Source organism: Bufo gargarizans, chromosome 8, assembly GCF_014858855.1.
Source record: "Bufo gargarizans isolate SCDJY-AF-19 chromosome 8, ASM1485885v1, whole genome shotgun sequence".
Taxonomy (NCBI): Eukaryota; Metazoa; Chordata; class Amphibia; order Anura; family Bufonidae; genus Bufo; species Bufo gargarizans.
In genome coordinates, this window is record NC_058087.1 from 42,690,917 (window position 1) to 42,713,121 (window position 22,205).

A 22,205-nucleotide genomic window follows, 5' to 3' on the forward strand; every position below is an offset into this window, starting at 1 on the left:
CACCTTATCCTTTTGCTCGCGTAGAGGCCGTCGTGGCCATCTTTATTGAAGACACCACAAATAATCTCGTCACCCCGCGGTTTCTGCAATCAAGATGGCCACCACAGCCTCTTCATGCGCAAATGGATGAGGTGAGTATGTTTTTCTTACCGCCATTTCAGGGAAAATGTATTTGTTACCACGAAGCCTGAGGAAATATGGGTTTGACTTCTATTCGCTCAAAACTAATAAAAATGTTAAGCCATTTTGCTTCTGCACAGTGTGTGCAAGTCCTTCACCTAGCTGCAGGCACTAGTGAATCTTACATAAGTCTGTTAAAAAAAACTGCTGCTGTTTAATGATGTTTCTCTGTGCTCTCCCCCTCCCTTCTCTCAATGTCAGAGATGGCTACAAAAGTTTGAACAAAACAGATAGATGTGTAGGAGAGGAGGAAAAAATCCAAGGAGGACCGCTCACAGGTGTACATGGGGAAGAACGCACACACAAGGCAGTTTGCAGGGGGAAGACAGCAGCATCCTGGACACACCAATCTTGAATATATTACTGGGAGGGAGATGTCTATATGAGAAAAGTTATTGGAGATTGCAGATTGAGTTTACTACTAATTTATAATAAAATGGCATGTCAAAGGTGTCCATGGATCTTGCAGACATACTGTATTCCAATTTTAGCCTCCAATGCCCTAAAAAGCAAAAATATGGTCCCTTGGTAAAATATTTTTTTTTTACAAATTTTACCATTAGTCAGCTAATCGATAGTGCAGAATACTCCACTAACCATTTGGCAATGTATTTACAGTACCACAGACTGAGTTGGACGATGCGATGACTTGACATCTCTAGTATCTACGGTAATTGTAGTGTGTCTATGCCTGTGATTTCATGATTTCCTTCTCTATTAAGATTTCTTCTTGTCAGCTTTAAGCATCTGGCGCCGTGTTCAGTAATGTGGGTTGAGCAGTGCTAGTTCTGCTAATGAGTTCTAAATAATTTTCCTCTGCAGATGGTGTTTTGACAGAAGAGGGCACCAGTGCATATACTGAGAGAAGTAACTGAATAAGTGTCTGCTTCCTACCAATAAATGGCCTTACGGAAACTGAATGAAATGAAAGACACATTTTATTTGGATGTAAAAGTAAGGTTGGTTTATTGTATGATGCGGTTTTGATCTACAGTTAAAAGTGAATTTTATTTAAAGATTGCATAATAAAATAGGTAAAATAGCAGCAATACATAAGCTTTAAAAAGTGGAGTCTAGTCCTCACTATGTAATATAAAAGTGCATTATAACAATTCTTAGGTATATACAAAAGCCTGTAACCAAACCAATACAAAAATCATCACAAAAACCAGGTATAACTACAAGACATTTCCCTGCTAGCTTATAGATAGCCATCTATACATAAGCTAGTAAGGTATCTATACAGAACAGACTGGACATATATGCCCCAACACATGTTTCCCCTTGGCTTCTTAACAGGGCAGAAAAACGTGTTGGGTTAGTGGGTCCAGTCCTCTGGACTGTAGGCATACCTTACTACTAGCTTTTGTATAGATGTTTATCTATACGCTAGCAAGGAAATGTCTTGTAGCTTTTCCCATCTGATGATTTTCCCACTGGTTTGGTTCCAGACTTTTGTATATACTAATACATTGTTAAAGAGGACCTGTCACCACTCCTGACATGCCTGTTTTAATAGCTTCATACATTCCTCATGTAATAACAGTTCTGGAGCAGCAATTCTTATAGTTCTATGTTGTGCCATTCCTTTATTATTTCTCCTAGAAGTTATGAATGAATTGCTAGCAGTCTGCAGTAAGGGTACAGAGGGGAGGTAACCAGTTGGAGGTGTGTACCTGCACAGACTCACTCTATCCAATCAGTGCTGCCATTTTCAGACTGTGCAGGGACAGCCCCCCCCCCCCCAAACTGGTTACCTCCCCTCTGTACCCTTACTGCAGACTGCTAGACATTCATTCATAACTTCTAGTAGAAATAATAAAGGAATAGCACAACATGGATACATAAACAGGATTGTTATTACATGGGGAATGTATGAAGCTATTAAAACAGGCATGTCAGGAGTGGTGAAAGGTCCTCTTTAATACCCTTTTATATTACATATTCCACTTTATTAGTGCTATCTTATTACTCTTTGAAAAAAAATCTATTATTTTAAATATATTTGGCTGTAGTGGAGTCTTCTCTTTAATAGGTTTCACTGTTGTATATTTAGATTGTAAATTGTTTACTGATTTAGGCTCAGCTTTTTGTTGTATTGGTGGCCTTAGGTTTGATCTACGGTGAAAACAGTGTTAATCCAGACACTTGTAAGGGCTGTATTAGACCTGGAGATAGTCAGGCAGATTATCACTAACAAACGTTCATAGGAATGCTCATTAGCAATGATCTGCCCTGTGTAAAATTGCTGCTGATTACGCAAATACTTGTTCATCAGGCAATTTTTAAGCATGCCTCGTCATAAATGATATGCTTCATTCGGAAGTCCATGCACCAGACGGAAATCCATGTCACCTCGGAGCTGATGATGTATATCTAAGCCATTATATTACAAGTTTCTGGCATAAATAATGATAAATGTGCTGGGGCCGATGGCCATGCCCACACTCCACCCTGGCCATGCCCTCTTTTCAGAAACTGGTAAGGATGATATAAAAATGGCAGTTTGGACTAAAAAGTCACAATGGTATTTAAAAAAGTCGAAAAAACGGGTTGCACAACTTTTTAATGCCAGAAACTGGTGTAGGGGCCATGGTAAATTCCCTCCACAGTTTTGATTATGCAGCGCAGCTCTTATACATAGCAATGTGTTTCCAAGGTTACACATACGTATTCTGATCAGAAAATGCTTCATCTTACTAACTGACAAGAGGAAGCAGATGGAAAAGAGGTAGGCCGCTTTCACACTAGCGTTCAGAAAAAACGCTTCTGTTACTGATAATACAACCATCTGCATCCGTTATGAATGGATCCAGTTGTATTATCTTTAACATAGCCAAGATGGATCTGTCATGAACTCCATTGAAAGTCAATAGGGGACGGATCCGTTTTCTATTATGTCAGATTGTGTCAGAGAAAACGGATCCGTCCCCATTGACTTGCATTGGGGGTCATGCCGTATCCGTCTTGCTCCACATGCCAGGACGGAAAGCAAACTACAACATGCTGCGGTTTGCTCTCCGATATGGGAACGCAACTAAACGGAACGGAATGCATTTTGGAGCGCTCCGTTCTGTTCAGTTCAGTTTTGTCCCCACAGTTCAGTTTTGTCTAGTGTGAAAGTAGCCTAACACGTTACTGCAGGGTCAGACTACACTGGTTGTTTTTGTTCACAGTTTTTTTTTGTGGGAAAAATGATACAGTTGGTAATATCAATAATACAGTAATATCCCATTAATACGAGTTCTAGAGGATCAGACAGGTCCAGTTTAACAGATGTAGAAGAGTAGATTAAAGCTACTCACTCCAGTAATAAATGAAGCCCAGTAAGAGTTTGGATGGGTCAATATAAAATAAAACTGCAAATAAAACCCCAAAACTAAGCAAGCAACATTAGCTCCAATAGAAATTCTAAGGATAATAATTACATGTAAAGCTGCAGTTTTGCCACAGATTTTCGTGTGGATTTCACATAAAAAATCTGTAATAAAGTATAATACGATGCAAAACCTTATTCATACCTGAATAATTGTTCATTTGCAGGACTTCCTGCATATTTTCACATCCATGCCCTAGATGTAAGTTTTGTTTTGTGGTTTAATACTTTGTAGGCTACAGGATGAAATTTAGGAAAAACCTGGTCTACAATCCATGGCTGAATCGATTATTCTTGTGGACCTTGACCGAGATTTTTGGAAAATTTGTTGCAGAAACTGGTTACAGCAACCTCTACGCATTTAGAAAAACTGTTGGGATATGTTGGCAGTCATTAAGCGTCCCTTTACATGGGCAGAACACACAACAACCGCAAAAATCAGAGCCAAACGTAAGCGCCAACAGTATGGCACTTATAACTAGCCCTATGAACAGTATGGAGGGACAACAATAGTAGTAATAATAAACTTTAAGTAAACATAAAATGATATAGTATATTACCTAGAGTTGGTAGGAGGCACAATGGATCTGATCCAGGTCAAGCAGAGAGCGCACCCTGACGCACGTTTCGCTCCTCCTCTTTCTCAGGGGGCGCCCTGAGAAAGTGGCGCCCTACACCGTTCACCTGCAGTTGTCGTGTGTTCATCTGTGGGGGTTGGAGGCCTGCACATACATTGGTGGTAGGATGTAGATTGCCTGCTTGATGCAGCATACATTATTGCTGTATCCCTTCTTCTTTATTGGATCTTTTTATACCCAGAGTCTGGCGGTGAGCTGCTGATCGCAGCGCTTGCCTGCACTGCTGCTACTTATTTTATCTTTGTCTACGGTTTTGTTGTAATATTTATTACTCAATAAAATATTTATGTCATAATTGTATATGTGTGTCCTCTGTCTTAATTGGTTGTGTTATAATATTTTGGCACACTCTATACACCACCATAATGGATTTCAAATGAAACAAACAAGATGTGCTTTAACTGCAGATTGTCAGCTTTAATTAAAGGGTAATTATGTCCAAATCAGGTGAACGGTGTAGGAATTACAACAGTTTGCATATGTGCCTCCCACTTGTTAAGGGGCTAAAAGTAATGGGACAATTGGCTTCTCGGCTGTTCCATGGCCAGGTGTGTGTTATTCCCTCATTATCCCAATTATGAGCAGATAAAAGGTCCAGAGTTCATTTCCAGTGTGCTATTTGCATTTGGAATCTGTTGCTGTCAACTCTCAAGATGAGATCCAAAGAGCTGTCACTATCAGTGAAGCAAGCCATCATTAGGCTGGAAAAACAAAACAAACCCATCAGAGAGATAGCAAAAACATTAGGCCAAAACAACTGTTTGGAAATTTTTTTTAAAGAAGGAAGGCAGCGGTGAGCTCAGCAACACCAAAAGACCCGGAAGACCACGGAAAACAACTGTGGTGGATGACCGAAGAATTCTTTCCCTGGTGAAGAAAACACCCTTCACAACAGTTGGCCAGATCAAGAACACTCTCCAGGAGGTAGGTGTATGTGTGTCAAAGTCAATCAAGAGAAGACTTCACCAGAGTAAATACAGAGGGTTCACCACAAGATGTAAACCATTGGTAAGCCTCAAAAACAGGAAGGTCAGATTAGAGTTTGCCAACGACATCTAAAATTGCCTTCACAGTTCTGGAACAACATCCTATGGACAGATGAGACCAAGATCAACTTGTACCAGAGTGATGGGAAGAGAAGAGTATGGAGAAGGAAAGGAACTGCTCATGATCCTAAGCATACCACCTCATCAGTGAAGAATGGTGGTGGTAGTGTCATGGCGTGGGCATGTATGACTGCCAAAGGAACTGGTTCTCTTGTATTTATTAATGATGTGACTGCTGACAAAAGCAGCAAGATGAATTCTGAAGTGTTTCGGGCAATATTAGGCTACTTTCACACTAGCGTTCGGGGCTCCGCTTGCGAGTTCCGTTCAAAGGCTCTCACAAGCGGCCCTGAACGCTTCCGTCCAGCCCTAATGCATTCTGAGTGGATGCGGATCCGCTCAGAATGCATCAGTCTGGCAGCGTTTGGCCTCCGCTCCGCTCAGCAGGCGGACAACTGAACGCTGCTTGCAGCGTTCGGGTGTCCGCCTGGCCGTGCGGAGGCAGACGGATCCGTCCAGACTTACAATGTAAGTCAATGGGGACGGATCCGTTTGAATATGACACACTATGGCTCAATTTTCAAACGGATCCGTCCCCCGTTGACTTTCAATGTAAAGTCTGGACGGATCCGTCTGCAGCTACTTTGACACTTAGAATTTTTTTTACAATATAATGCAGACGGATCCGTTCTGAACGCAAGTGTGAAAGTAGCCTTATCTGCTCACATTCAGCCAAATGCTTCAGAACTCATTGGATGGCGCATCACAGTACAAATGGACAATGACCCATAGCATACTGCAAAAGCAACCAAAGAGTTTTTTTAAGGGAAAGAAGTGGAATGTTTTTCAATGGCCAAGTCAATCACCTGACCTGAATCTGATTGAGCATGCATTTCACTTGCTGAAGACAAAACTGAAGGGAAAATGCCCCAAGAACAAGCAGGAACTGAAGACAGTTGCAGTAGAGGCCTGGCAGAGCATCACCAGGGATGAAATCCAACGTCTGGTGAAGTCTATGCGTTCCAGACTTTAGGCTGTAATTGACTGCAAAGGGTTTGCAACCAAGTATTAAAAAGTGTAAGTTTGATTTATGAATATTATTCTGTCCCATTACTTTTGGTTCCTTAACAAGTGGGAGGCACATATGCAAACTGTTGTAATTCCTGCACCGTTCACCTGATTTGGATGTAAATACCCTCAAATTAAAGCGCATCTTGTTTGTTTCATTTCAAATCCATTGTGGTGGTGTATAGAGCCAAAAATGTTAGAATTGTGTCGATGTCCCAATATTTATGGACCTGACTGTATAAATCTGCTCAGCTCCTCCTGCTCTACAACATACTGCCTGAAGATCAGACACCATATCTAACATGACAGGTTCCCTTCAAGACCCATTGAGATGGGCACATCATTTATAAAAAAAAATAATCACAACTGGCATTGACTGCAGAGAGAAAGGGCCCTATTACACTACCCGATGTTCGGGTTGGGTGAGTGCTGATTGATGATTAACATGTCCATTAGAGCTTGTTGATTACACAGGCCGATGCAAAGTAAATGGGGGAGGAATGAGTGCTACTACAGCAATTCCTCCCTCATTCAGTTCTAGTGATTATCGTCAGCACGTCCCTGATTACACAAGGAGCTGTGCTGCCAATAATTGTGCATCCTTCATCCTGATAAAAGATGCATATCAGCTGATAAACAAGCTTTTGCTCGTTAAGCGGTTAATTGGCGGCACTAATATATGGGCCAATTATCGGGAATATCGTTCCTATGACTGCTTGTTCCCAATAATTGGCCCCGAAATCATACAGTCTAATAGACTAAAGATGAAGCCAACCCTTATTCTTTTCTAGCTAATAAAGGTTTTTTCTATCACAGATAAAGTTCTGCAGCATAACCCCTGTGTCCTCATTGTGCTGGGTCTGTAGATTAATGACCACCATGTGAACTGCCAGCCTCACAGTTGAAGTAATATTTGAAACACTTAGAGTTAGATTAATCTCTGCGTGCTATGGTGCTGACCTTTACCGTGACCTACACACACATATTCTACTCCTGCAGGACAAACATATTTTTTACTGCAGGTCCTGACATTGCGTGGAGTTTGCATAACTCATAGATTAGGTAACTAAACTCAGATTTATCAGTCAAGGGCAGAGGAAGGCTCGAACATCTCACATAATACGATACACTGCTGGATCTGGCATCCAAAACTGTCCCCGAACATTGTTTAGTGATAAGCAGAACAGAGACTGTGGATATCCTCAGCAGGGGACCATCACAGCTCAACTGTGTTATCTGATGTAGTATCAAAATGCTATGTACACCTTCAAGTACTTTTTTTATAATTGAGTTTTATTCATTGTGGGCTAACAATAATTTTTTCAATTGGTCTTTAATAAAAATATTCAGCCATTTCTGAGCTACAGGGGTTAAAAATCCATTCATTTGCAAGTTTGCAAGAAACTTTGTGTTTTCATTTAAAGGGGTTGTCTGGGTTCAGGGCTGAACCCGGACATAAGCTCCCCTTCACTCCTTTAGCATGTACGAGTGAAGCATGAGAGCATCTCCTTGCTCCGATGCTCCCCTTGCCTTGTGCTGTAGTGATACCCGCTTATAAAAAGGCCCAGAACAGTGCTATACACCACCCATTTGTGCTGGTGACATCACTGGGCTCCTTGCTAGGCGGAAGTCTTTGCCTAGCATAGTGTTGTGAATCCTGGTACTTCACCGAATCACAACAAACAGACCTTGTCCTGCATCGGAGCAAGGACTCTGATGCTCCACTTGTACATGCTAAAGGAGTGAAGGGGAGCATATGTCTGGGTTCAGCCCTGAACCTGGACAACCCCTTTAATCCCGTCATCTGATGGCTCATGTGTAGCTTTTGTCTCTGATTTCCTGACCTCATAGACACCTATTTAAGCCATACTCATGAGTTTGGCAAGAGTTGAGCTATAAAAAGAAAACAGAAAGTGATATAGACAGATTTTTAATCCCTGTAACTCAGAAATGGCTGAACATTTTAAGACTAACTGAAATCATGACTTTTAGCCCAAAATAAGTAAAATGCAGTCATAAAAATTCCCCAAAGATGTCGGAGTCATCCCACAAAAACATTTATCAACTATGCACAGGATAACTGATCAATGCATGATCGCTGGGGATCCCACTCATTTTCAGACTCAGGTGATGACTATTTTTGTGGAATAACCCCTTGTTAGAGGGGCAATTTACACTTAGTGAATATACCAAACACATTCATCCAGTGTATGCCAGAAGTGAGTCCATTTGGCACATGCTGGTCTGATATGCATCTACATACCTTTTTTTTTTTACTTTACAGGATTCTAGCCACTTACCTGGACTACAGATGAGCGAATCTATTCTACAGAATCAGAATTCAACCCAAATTTTTGGAAACATTTGAATCATATAGAATTTTAGGTGATTCGATTTAAAAGAATCTTTGAGAAAGAGACACCAAATGTCATTGAAAGCCTTTCAGGGTAATTGAAGCACTTTTTAGTCTGGTGCAATTCAGGTGTGAATCGAATCAGGCAGTCGATTCGGTAAAATTGGATCTGCTCCTAAAGCATCAGTACAAAGTTGTTTCTCTGTTTTCATATATATCTCTGGCTTGACCCAGGCTTTGTTAATTCATGCCACCTGCCTCGACCCTGTGCCTGGCAATTCATTCTGCCTGACCTGATCCCTGCTTAGGCGCAACTATGCTCCTGTTCATCGCCTGTGCTCCAGATTTCCAGCTTACGTCAGCTGTTGCTGGCAATTACTATTTTGGGTAGTGACCTGGGGATTCCATGAAGGAAAGTCCTTACCTCTGTAAGGGGATTAAGGGTGAAGAAAGAATAATTCCTTATATACCGCTCATTGGTCTAACCTACCCTAAACCCAGTGCATCCACCATCTGTTTTTTGACTCCTGCAACAGTAATTCAGCAGTACACACTTTGTATGACATGTTATGGGGCCTCCATATAGCTCCATAATTGAATAATAGATAGGAGCAATGTTTCTAGAGGAGAATACCCCAATAGTACTGCATCCAATGGAGCATGTCTCAAGTTGTGTGCAAATTAGTCATATTGTCATGTTCATTAGGTTTAGGAGAATTTATTGCCAGGGTTATGGCACTGAAAGCAAAGGTGTACAGGATGTCTGTGCCTCTGTGCCTTCAATGGCAACAAAACTAGACAAAGATAAATATATACATACAAGTACATGCTGCATACAAGACACACACATTGGAACATACCGCATAGAGGCTGCTCACAGATGTCACACACACGGCGCTCAAATAGGACATATGGTGCATACACACAAGTTTTAAAGAGACACATGCCACACACACCACTCACACATAGGACTCATGTTGTACTCCAATCACAAAAGACCTTGATCCGTGGTCCGGTCAGGTTGCGGCCGTGCTGCGGTCAAGAACCACGTGGTCATTAACAATGAAGACTGACTAAAGAGTCCGGTTTTTATTAATTAAATAAAAGGTAGCAATGGGCTCTTTGGCCATGTGGTTCTTGAACGCAGCATGGCCACAACCCGACCAGATCATGACCACACCAGGTGGTCGTACCTTTAAGAAAGGGAATTTAAATGTCACCCTCCATATATTACATAAAATCTGCTCCTCCTACCCTTTCCAATCATTAAAGAAGTAAGGGCTGTATTACAGTAACAGATTATCTGACCAATATCTGTCCAATCAGACCAAAGATCTGAGTGTGTAATTGGCCATCTGACCAATGGTTGGTCAGAAACTCTGCCATATAATCTGTTGGTGTAATACAGCCATTACTATAGAAAACAGTAATGTGCTAAAAATGGGGCAGCAGAATACAAGCTAAAATAACAAAAGAGACAATAATCTCCAGTTAAAACATAGGACAGCAGTTACTGGAAATGAGCAAGTGGTGATCATAAACCATTGGATCACCTTTCTTTTTATTTAAATGCTACAAATAAGTCAGAAAAAAAGTGTGCCTGCCGCTCCATCAAGATGGGGGAACGGGAGCACTGTTCTCAGGATCAGTGGGGGTCCTAGAGGTCAGACCCCCAACCATCTGTGGATAGAGGTTCACTTGAAAACTTAGCACAAATCCTTTAATATCTGAACATTGCCTGCCAATATCAAAGGGGGTTCCCAGTCTTGGAGAACCTTTTTAACACTATATTCGATGAGAACATTGAAAAGTGCCAATATATGATTCAGACATTCACAACTGTATATCACATTTGTATATGCTTCATATTGACTTTAAAAAAGAAACTTTGATTTTCAATACAATTGAGACAAATGTATATCGAAGTCTATGGACAAGACAAACATGTTGGGAGAACTCCTGAAGTTCTCCCTGAACTCGGTATAAACCTAGCCTAATCCCATACAAGAATGCTATAGTCCTTCCCTTCCCAACTTGAAACAGCTGATAATAGGAAACAATACTGCAGATTGTATATAAATACATAGTAAGTATCCGACTAAACAAAAAAAACCCATAAAGATAGTCCAAAAAAACCATAAAAAATAACACATAACAAATCAAAACACAATAATCAGATCAACTACTGACATGTTGAAGGTCAAGTCAGCCATGGCAAACATAGTCCTAGGCAATCAGAACAAAATATACATACAAGAGTTGATCAAACACCAGTTTCACATGTAGAACAGATCCCGCATGAAATGCATTTGACCGACTATTTTTTACGGCAGTGTATTCCAAATACGACGAGTAAAGTTTTTCTCCTACCTCCAGTGGTGCTGACAAGTAATGATCCGGACGATGTGTTTGTTGGTAGCTTTCCATTGTTTAGCTGCTTTACTCTTTTTAGATGGGACTTTCCGTTGTAATGAATCTGTGCCTGATCTGCAGAGTTCAACTGAATGTTGCACACTTCGCATAGCGAATATAAGATCTTCTTCTTTTCATTAGAGAACTGGCAGTCTGTCCTGTCCATCCAGGTCACTTTTTCCTCAAAACATCGTAAAAACATTGCTGCGCTCATCCTTCCATTTTCTTGCCCGTGATCGGGACTTAACGACCGTTTCATACCTACAAAATAAGAATTTTATTTCCATTATTAGGACATTTTATTAAAAATGTGATGTTTTTTTTTTACATTTTTTTTTTCACACAGTGTACCAGTACCCTGACAATTAATTTCCAACAAACGTTTTAGTGCATTGGTGTTGTATCTAAACGCATATATTGATAGCCTTCATGTTGTGCAAATGATAGCGCCACCTGCTGTATTTTTTTTCTTATTTCTTTGTCCTGCTCATTGAGAAGGCCGCACATGCTCAGTCTCATCCTTCAACTGCCTCCTGAGCTGTGATAGGTAGAGCTGAGACACGCCCCCTGAGCTTCAGCAGAAATGACACTCCCCTGAGCTGCCAGCTTGATATCAATCTAGCAGAGCAATGAATGGGGAGATCTCTGGATCCATGGGAGGTACAGGGCTGGTTGTAGCTTTATTAGAAAGAGATTGTCATGTACTATATGACATCTGATTTTAATTTTTTACATTAGACCTGGGATAACCCCTTTAAGCACTGGCGAAACTATAGGGGTCGCCAGTGGTACTGTAATTTTCCCTTTATAAGATGCAGTGCATCTTATAAAGAGAATACTAGTGAGCACTTCCTTAATGGAAGCGCTCACTAGTCTGCAGGAGGAGGGGGAGAGAAGCGATGTGAGCGCTGTCCAGTACTTACCACTCCTCCTGCTCACTCTTCTCAGGGCCCGCTCTGCTGTTTCCTGGCTGCGTGCAGCATCAGGATGTAAAGAGCGCACTCTGACCTGGCGCTGCAGGGGGTCAGGTGACTGCAGAGTGGGCCCTAAGAAAAAAAGACAGCCAGGACAAGGAGAGTGGTGGCAAGAGAGGTAGTTTACTTTATTATTTTACTGTCTGATGTGAGGTCTAATATGGAGGTCTAATGGGGGGTCTGTAGAGGTCTCGCTGTGGGTCTGGAGAGGTCTAATGGGGGTCTGGAGTGGCCTAATGGGGGGGTCTGGAGGTCTGACTGGGGGGGGTCTGGAGTTCTGACTGGCGGCTGAAAGAAGTCACCATGGTGGTCTGGTCTGACAGGAGAAGAAGAGGAAAGAGAATATCTACATCTGAGAAGAGAAGTCACTGGATGTAAGACGTATGAGGTGCTGTATTACCCTGTATGTTCTGTAGAGCTGAATGTAATGTTTTCCAAGTATGTCTTTAACCGGCTCAGGACCGCCGTACGCAGGATTGCGTCTTCGCAGCGGTCCTGTTGTTCTGGGTGGACGCGCCGGTGCGTCCTCTCGCGAGACGCGAGATTTCGGGGAAAGCCGGCCCGCGCATGCGCATCGCGGGCCGGCAAAATTCAAAGGACAAGTTCGTCATCAACCTGCCAGCCAATGATCGTGGCTGGCAGGTTGATGATTTTCAAAAAAACAAATCAGCAGCCAGATACCACATCATATTAGTAAATATGATGTGGTTATATGGCTGCTGTGCTCCTCTGCTCCTTCTTTTGGTCGGTTGGTTCCAGCAGAGGAGCAGAGGAGCACACATCACTGTGAGTACCCACCAACACCACATACTAGCCCCAGATCACCTCCCAGCACCCAATTAACCCTTTGATCACTCCTTCTTGCCCCTGTCAATCACTAGTGAAAAGGAAAAAAGTTATCAGTGCAAACTGTCACTGTTTTTTTTCCACTGGTATTGACCGTTAGGTTTTAGGTATAGTTTAGGCCCCTTGGTTAGGTAGTTTAGCGATCAGTTAGCGCCCAGCCCACCGCAGTCCCTTATTCGCTGATTAGCGTATCGCTAATCAGCATTTGTACTTTTATAGTATCTGGAAGTGATCAAAACTGATCACAGTCAGATCTATAATAGTATTAGTATCACTTTAGTTCGCCCTCCACCCAAAACGCAGTGTTTGCCCGATCAGGCCTGATCGGTCGCCCACACGTGCGTTCACCCACGCCCGCCCCACCGCAGTGACAAAATTTTTTATTTTTTTTTATCACTGCACATTCACTTTACACGCACTGCGGCGATAAAAAAATCAGTTTTGATATTTTTTATCAACCGCAGCGGCTTTTTTTCTTGGGTAGTCTCAGGGAATACCCCTAAATTTAGTTGCCTAAATGTCAAACAGGGGGTATTCTTCTGAAGAGGCCTACAGGCTTCTGACCCAGTCGGATGAGGAATGGGAACCCTCATCTGACGAATCTAGCGGGTCAGAATACGAACCTGTAGAAAGCAGTGGCTCTCTGACCCAAAGTTCGGACGAGGAGGCTGAGGTCCCTGATAGCACCAGGCGTACCCGGCCCCGTGTCGCTAGACCGCAGGTTGCGCAGGATCCGCTTCAAGAGCAGCAGAGTGGGGCTGGTGCTGTCGGATTACGTGGTCGGATTACGTGGTGAGGCATACACCAGCAGCGCAGCCCTTCCTGGACCTAGTACCAGCACTGCCGTACAACCTGGTGAAGTGGCGAGCACCAGAAGGGCAGTTGAAGCTGGTACGGTGGCACGAGCAGTAGTGACCCCGTCGCAGCCACCGCAAAGACGTGCCCGTAGAGCCCCTAGAATCCCTGAGGTGCTGGCAAACCCTGATTGGCAGTCCCCAACTTCAGCCACACCTGTAGTTTTCCCTTTCACTGCCCAGTCTGGAGTTCGGGTTGAGACAGCTCAGATCGGTTCGGCCCTGGGATTTTTTGAGCTGTTCTTGACTGCGGAGCTCTTGGACTTAGTCGTGGCCGAAACAAATCGGTATGCCACACAATTTATATCCGCCAACCCGGGAAGCTCTTATGCCCAGTCTTTCCGGTGGAAACCAGTCCAAGTTTCCGAAATTAAAACTTTTCTGGGCCTCCTCCTCAACATGGGTCTAACTAAAAAGCATGAATTGAGGTCATATTGGTCCACGAACCCAATTCATCACATGCCCATGTTCTCTGCTGCTATGTCCAGGACACGATTTGAGACCATCCTGCGTTTCCTGCACTTTAGTGATAACAGCACCTCCCGTCCCAGAGGCCACCCTGCTTTTGACCGGCTCCACAAAATTCGGCCCCTCATAGACCATTTCAACCTGAAATTTGCAGATTTGTATACCCCTGAGCAAAACATCTGCGTAGACGAGTCCCTGATACATTTTACCGGGCGCCTTGGCTTTAAACAATACATCCCAAGCAAGCGCGCCCGGTATGGGGTCAAATTGTATAAGCTCTGTGAAAGGGCCACAGGCTATACCCACAAATTTCGGATCTATGAGGGAAAAGATCAGACCCTGGAGCCGGTTGGTTGCCCTGACTACCTGGGGAGCAGTGGGAAGACAGTCTGGGACTTGGTGTCACCCTTATTCGGCAAGGGGTACCATCTTTATGTGGACAATTTTTACACAAGTGTGGCCCTCTTTAGGCATTTGTTTCTAGAATGGATTGGCACCTGTGTCACCGCGCGAACTAGTCGCGAGGGCTTCCCCCAACGGCTCGTTACCACCCGTCTTGCAAGGGGGCAGAGGGCCGCACTGTGTTACGAAGAACTGCATGCGGTGAAATGGAGAGGCAAGCGTGACGTTTACATGCTCTCCTCCATTCACGCAGACACGACAATCCAAATTGAGCGAGCAACCCGTGTCATTGAAAAGCCCCTCTCAGTCCACGACTATAATTTGCTCATGGGAGGGGTGGACTTCAATGACCAGATGTTGGCTCCGTATTTAGTGTCCCGCAGAACCAGACGCTGATATAAGAAGGTGTCTGTATATTTAATTCAATTGGCTCTGTATAATAGTTGTGTTCTCTACAGTAAGGCTGGGAGAACTGGATCCTTCCTCAAATTTCAGGAAGAGATCATCGCAAACCTCCTGTACCCAGGAGGTTCCGTGGCCCTATCCACCAGTGTAGTTAGCCGTCTACACGAGCGACATTTCCCCAGTGTCGTTCCTGGTACCTCAAACCGACCGCCACCCCGAAAAAAATGTCGTGTCTGTAGGAGGAGTGAAATAAGGCGTGACACCCGCTATTTCTGTCCTGACTGTCCTGACCACCCTGCCCTATGCTTTGGAGAGTGTTTCCGGAAGTACCACACACAGGTACACCTAGCATAGGGATCATCTCACCAGGACAGGCACACAGGGCTATTAGGGCCCATTCACATACAGCAGCTGCAAACGTCTCCTTTCACCTGGGACAAAGTGCATAACGCACTTCGCCACATCTTTGGGCGATTTGCGCTTTGCATATTGACCCATGGGGAAGGAGAGGTTTGTTCTATAAAGTTAAAAAAAAAAAAAAAAAAAAAAAAACACCAGTAAGCAAAAAGGTTAATGTTTAGTTCAAAAAGTTAAAGTTTATATGTTCTGTTCCAAAGTTAATAAAATTATTGCGTTGCGGCCTGGTTTTTTCTTTTTTTTTTTTACCTTCCAGGTGGACCAACCGATCGACTAGCTGCAGCACCGATGTGCATTCTGACAGAAGCATTGCGCTGCTGTCAGATTACACGCAAGTCGGTGTATGCGGCGCTGCAAGACGAGATTTCTACTCTGCAGTAACAGATACGTTTGCCAAGGCATACGAGCTGAGGAGGAGGCGGCGTTCCTATGCTTTGGCAAACACTTTGTATGTAAAAAATAAAATAAAAAAAATCCCGGCAATGATTTATTCATCCACATCGATTGATGTGAATGGAGAAATCTGGTTTGCCAGGGCATACGAGCTAAGTGGGTATGGATGTTGGGCGGAGCTCCTATGTCCTGGCAGACGCCTTCATGCGAATGAAGAAATCTGTGCCGTTCATTTTTTTTCTTTCAGCCCAGAGGCTGAACGGAAAAAAAAATCTCATTACCTGTATGCTCAATATAAGGAGAATAGCAGAAACTCCTAATGCTGGCCATACATGTAATGATTGCAGAGACACTCAAATGCCAGGGCAGTACAAACACCCCACAACTGACCCCATTTTGGGAAGAAGACACCCCAAGGTATTCGCTGAGGGGCATATTGAGTCCATGAAAGATTAAAATTTTTGTCCTAAGTTAGCAGAAAGTGAGACTTTGTGAGAAAAAACAAAAAAAAATCAATTTCCGCTAACTTATGCCAAAAAAATACATTTCTATAAACTCGCCATGCCCCTCATTGAATACCTTGGGGTGTCTTCTTTCCAAAGTGGGGTCACATGTGGGTTATTTATACTGCCCTGGCTTTTTAGGGGCCCTAAAGCGTGAGAAGAAGTCTGGGATCCAAATGTCAAAAAATGCCCTCCTAAAAGGAATTTGGGCACTTTTGCAGCCTAGATGCGCAAAAGTGTCACACATGTGGTATCGCCGTACTCAGGAGAAGCTGGGAAATGTGTTTTGGGGTGTCATTTTACATATACCCATGCTGGGTGAGATAAATATCTTGGTCAAATGCCAACTTTGTATAAAAAAAATGGGAAAAGTTATCTTTTGCCCAGATATTTCTCTCACCCAGCATGGGTATATGTAAAATGACACCACAAAACACATTCCCCAACTTCTCCTGAGTACGGCGATACCAGATGTGTGACACTTTTTTGCAGCCAAGGTGGGCAAAGGGGCACATATTCCAAAGTGCACCTTTCGGATTTCGCAGGCCATTTTTTACACATTTTGATTGCAAAGTACTTCTCACACATTTGGGCCCCTAAATTGCCAGGGCAGTATAACTACGCCACAAGTGACCCCATTTTGGAAAGAAGACACCCCAAGGTATTCCGTGAGGGGCATGGCGAGTTCCTAGAATTTTTTATTTTTTGTCGCAAGTTAGTGGAATATGAGACTTTGTAAGGAAAAAATCTATAAATAAAAATCATCATTTTACGCTAACTTGTGACAAAAAATTTTAAATTCTAGGAACTCGCCATGCCCCTCACGGAATACCTTGGGGTGTCTTCTTTCCAAAATGGGGTCACTTGTGGGGTAGTTATTCTGCCCTGGCAATTTAGGGGCCCAAATGTGTGAGAAGTACTTTGCAATCAAAATGTGTAAAAAATGGCCTGCGAAATCCGAAAGGTGCACTTTGGAATATGTGCCCCTTTGCCCACCTTGGCTGCAAAAAAGTGTCACACATCTGGTATCGCCGTACTCAGGAGAAGTTGGGGAATGTGTTTTGGGGTGTCATTTTACATATACCCATGCTGGGTGAGAAAAATATCTTGGTCAAATGCCAAGTTTGTATAAAAAAAATGGAAAAGTTGTCTTTTGCCAAGATATTTCTCTCACCCAGCATGGTTATATGTAAAATGACACCCCAAAACACATTCCCCAACTTCTCCTGAGTACGGCGATACCAGATGTGTGACACTTTTTTGCAGCCTAGGTGGGCAAAGGGACCCACATTCCAAAGTGCACCTTTCGGATTTCACCGGTCATTTTTTACAGATTTCAATTGCAAACTACTTCTCACACATATGGGCCCCTAAATTGCCAGGGCAGTATAACTACGCCACAAGTGACCCCATTTTGGAAAGAAGACACCCCAAGGTATTCCATGAGGGGCATGGCGAGTTCCTAGAATTTTTTATTTTTTGTCGCAAGTTAGTGGAATATGAGACATTGTAAGGAAAAATAAAATAAAAAATCATCATTTTCCGCTAACTTGTGACAAAAAAATTAAAAATTCTAGGAACTCGCCATGCCCCTCACGGAATACCTTGGGGTGTCTTCTTTCCAAAATGGGGTCACTTGTGGGGTAGTTATACTGCCCTGGCAATTTAGGGGCCCAAATGTGTGAGAAGTACTTTGCAATCAAAATGTGTAAAAAATGGCCTGCGAAATCCGAAAGGTGCACTTTGGAATATGTGCCCCTTTGCCCACCTTGGCTGCAAAAAAGTGTCACACATCTGGTATCGCCGTACTCAGGAGAAGTTGGGGAATGTGTTTTGGGGTGTCATTTTACATATACCCATGCTGGGTGAGAAAAATATCTTGGTCAAATGCCAACTTTGTATAAAAAAAATGGAAAAGTTGTCTTTTGCCAAGATATTTCTCTCACCCAGCATGGTTATATGTAAAATGACACCCCAAAACACATTGCCCAACTTCTCCTGAGTACGGCGATACCAGATGTGTGACACTTTTTTGCAGTCTAGGTGGGCAAAGGGACCCACATTCCAAAGTGCACCTTTCGGATTTCACCGGTCATTTTTTACAGATTTCGATTGCAAACTACTTCTCACACATATGGGCCCCTAAATTGCCAGGGCAGTATAACTACGCCACAAGTGACCCCATTTTGGAAAGAAGACACCCCAAGGTATTTCGTAAGGGGCATGGCGAGTTCCTAGAATTTTTTATTTTTTGTCGCAAGTTAGTGGAATATGAGACATTGTAAGGAAAAAAAAAAGAAAATCATAATTTTCCGCTAACTTGTGACAAAAAATTAAAAATTCTAGGAACTCGCCATGCCCCTCACGGAATACCTTGGGGTGTCTTCTTTCCAAAATTGGGTCACTTGTGGGGTAGTTATACTGCCCTGGCAATTTAGGGGCCCAAATGTGTGAGAAGTACTTTGCAATCAAAATGTGTAAAAAATGGCCTGCAAAATCCGAAAGGTGCACTTTGGAATATGTGCCCCTTTGCCCACCTTGGCTGCAAAATAGTGTCACACATCTGGTATCGCCGTACTCAGGAGAAGTTGGGGAATGTGTTTTGGGGTGTCATTTTACATTTACCCATGCTGGGTGAGAAAAATATCTTGGTCAAATGCCAACTTTGTATAAAAAAAATGGAAAAGTTGTCTTTTGCCGGGATATTTCTCTCGCCCAGCATGGTTATATGTAAAATGACACCCCAAAACACATTGCCCAACTTCTCCTGAGTACGGCGATACCACATGTGTGACACTTTTTTGCAGCCTAGGTGGGCAAAGGGACCCACATTCCAAAGTGCACCTTTCGGATTTCACCGGTCATTTTTTACAGATTTCGATTGCAAACTACTTCTCACACATATGGGCCCCTAAATTGCCAGGGCAGTATAACTACCCCACAAGTGACCCCATTTTGGAAAGAAGACACCCCAAGGTATTTCTTGAGGGGCATGGCGAGTTCCTAGAATTTTTTATTTTTTGTCGCAAGTTAGTGGAATATGAGACTTTGTAAGGAAAAAAAAAAATCATAATTTTCCGCTAACTTAAGTTCTATGAACTCACTATGCCCATCAGCGAATACCTTAGGGTGTCTACTTTCCGAAATGGGGTCATTTGTGGGGTTTTTCTACTGTTTGGGCATTGTAGAACCTCAGGAATCATGACAGGTGCTCAGAAAGTCAGAGCTGCTTCAAAAAGCAGAAATTCACATTTTTGTACCATAGTGTGTAAACGCTATAACTTTTACCCAAACCATTTTTTTTTGCCCAAACATTTTTTTTTAATCAAAAACATGTAGAACAATAAATTTGGAGAAAAATTTATATATGGATGTCGTTTTTTTTGCAAAATTTTACAGCTGAATGTGAAAAATTTCAATTTTTTTTGCAAAAAAATAGTTACATTTTGATTAATAACAAAAAAAGTAAAAATGTCAGCAGCAATAAAATACCACCAAATGAAAGCTCTATTAGTGAGAAGAAAAGGAGGTAAAATTCATTTGGGTGGTAAGTTGTATGACCGAGCGATAAACGGTGAAAGTAGTGTAGTGCAGAAGTGTAAAAAGTGGCCTGGTCATTAAGGGGGTTTTAGCTAGCGAGGTTGAAGTGGTTAAAGGGCTTGTCCGCTTTTTTTTTTGTATGCATGAGCTCAGCCTTCTCTGCTCTGTTTTCCTGCTCATCCCTGCAAATGGTACGGCGAGCAGGTGAACAGAACAGAGAAAGCAGCTCTCATAAGAGCGCTGCCCTCTCTTCAAATAGCTGACCTTGGCTGATCTTATATTGATGACAACCAGTAGTAAAAAGAGGAAAACCCCTTTAACAGAAGAACTAGAGAAAAGGGGGGGGGGGCATTTCAATATTTCCCTTAGGCAGCAGAAAAGCTAGGTGCACCAGCGCTGAGTGAAGGGGGGGAGGGCAAGCTGAACTCTTGCACCAGGGCCCATGAGCCTTTAGCTACGCCCCTGCCTTTAAGGATAGATCATCAATATCAGATCAGCGAAGGTCTGACTCCTGACACCCCTCTGATCAGTTGTATGAAGAGACTCTGTGAGCACTTAGGTCGATTCCTAGGCCATGTGATGTCACATTTATTGGTCACTTGTCCTAGAGCAGGGATCAGCATCCTTCGGCACTCCAGCTGTTGTGAAACTACAACTCCCAGCATGCTCCTTTCAATTCTGTGGGAGTTCAGACAACAGCCAAGTAAGTGTGCATGATGGGAGATGTAGTTTCACAACACCTGGAGTGCCGGAGGTTGCTGATCACTGTCCTAGAGGCATTCAAGTAAATAGGGCTAAGCTGCAATAACAAGCTTAACACTATACAATGTATGGCCCTATGCTTAGTAAGCTGTGAGGAGGCAGCCGCACTCACCGAAGCTCTGGTGAGCACAGCGGCCTCTTCATATAGCTGATTGGTGTGGTGTCAAAAGTCGGACCCTAGCTGATCTCATATTGATAACCTGATAACCTAAAGATAGGCCATCAATATGAAAATCCTAGAGAACCATTGACATACACACACATCCCAATTAATATGTTCACAGACTAGAAACCTCATTGTTGGAAAGATGATGCATTCTAACTGTTAATTGTCTTTGATGATTGCTTGGCTGTGTACCAGGGTTGCCAACCGTCCAGAAATTTCTGGAGAGTCCGAAAAAATAGTTGACCTTTTTCTTGCGTCCATGAAAAAAAAATGATGTGGCCGTGATTATTTTTGAGGCTGATGGTACTTGACTAGATTATTTTGGTAGTAATTATCATAATTTTGTGGCTCACGGTAAATGCTGGTAATGAGTTCCTATCATTATAATGAGTTATAGACATGTATTACTTTGTAAACTCCAATTTGTCCGTAAAAATGTTGGCTGTTGTGATTTTGGTATCAGTTGTCCAGAAAAAAGAAAAATTCTGGTTGGCAACTCTGCTGTGTACCTACTAGCAACAAATGTAATTGAACCAACTATATACTGTACAAGTAGGGTTCCTATTACAGATGAGTGAAAAGATTCTGAAATTTGGAAATTCAACCCCAATTTTTTTTAAACGTCTGATTCAAAACGAATCTGAATTTTGTGTGATTCGATTCGGAAGAGTAAAGTAGAGACAGGGATAGATTCCCCCAAGGAATACTTTCAGTAAGCACCAAACAATCAATAGAAGAACCATATACAATTGTGGCCATATACAGATCTTAAAAGGTTTGTCCAGCCTTAGAGAACAGTTTATAATGTAATAAAATAGCAAAAGAAGCTATATTCACCTTGAGCCCCCGCCCCCACATAGGTGATGCAAATTTAGACAAAAGTATCTAATGAGAAACCAAATTTACTATCCAACATGAACCACTTTGACGAGGCATATCTTTAAACTGTCTAATCTAGGATTATACTGTCTAAACACGAGGCAGAATTAGTAAATCTGCTGCAATGTATTTATGAACTGGATTGGTTTGAGGATATTTCAATTTTGTCAGTATAAATGTAGAAACTAAGCATTAGACCATATAGGGTGCTTTCTACTCTTAATTTTATTTTTAGATCTGTTCACATTGTACCGTGCTGAATGATGGCTGTTATTGCTGAGATGCTGTGCAGGGGCGTAGCTAAAGGCTCATGGGCCCTGGTGCAAGAGTTCAGCCTGGGTCCCCCTTCCCTCAGTGCTTTTTAGTCAGGGGCAGGGAAGCACATAGCCTTCATTCTGTCTGAGGATAAAATTGGAACGGTAACCCTCCTTGCCAAATTCTTGACCTAACCTCTTCCCTTCAGCCAGAGGTGTAACTTGACCAGCATGGACATTCTATAATACCAGTGTTGTCTTATGTGGCA

The 22,205-nt window shown here is 42.7% G+C and overlaps 1 protein-coding gene across 2 annotated transcripts in view; it reads right to left on the reverse strand.

Annotated features, from left to right (window-relative positions):
- ZNF385B (zinc finger protein 385B) overlaps positions 1-22,205 on the reverse strand; it is a 732,466-nt gene that overhangs the window by 507,637 nt on the left and 202,624 nt on the right. For both annotated transcript variants that reach the window (XM_044304851.1, XM_044304850.1), the window contains exon 4: positions 11,032-11,334. In XM_044304851.1, coding sequence (XP_044160786.1) covers positions 11,032-11,332 — 301 coding nt within the window. In that variant the 5' untranslated portion in view covers positions 11,333-11,334. The remainder of the gene's footprint in view (positions 1-11,031; positions 11,335-22,205) is intronic.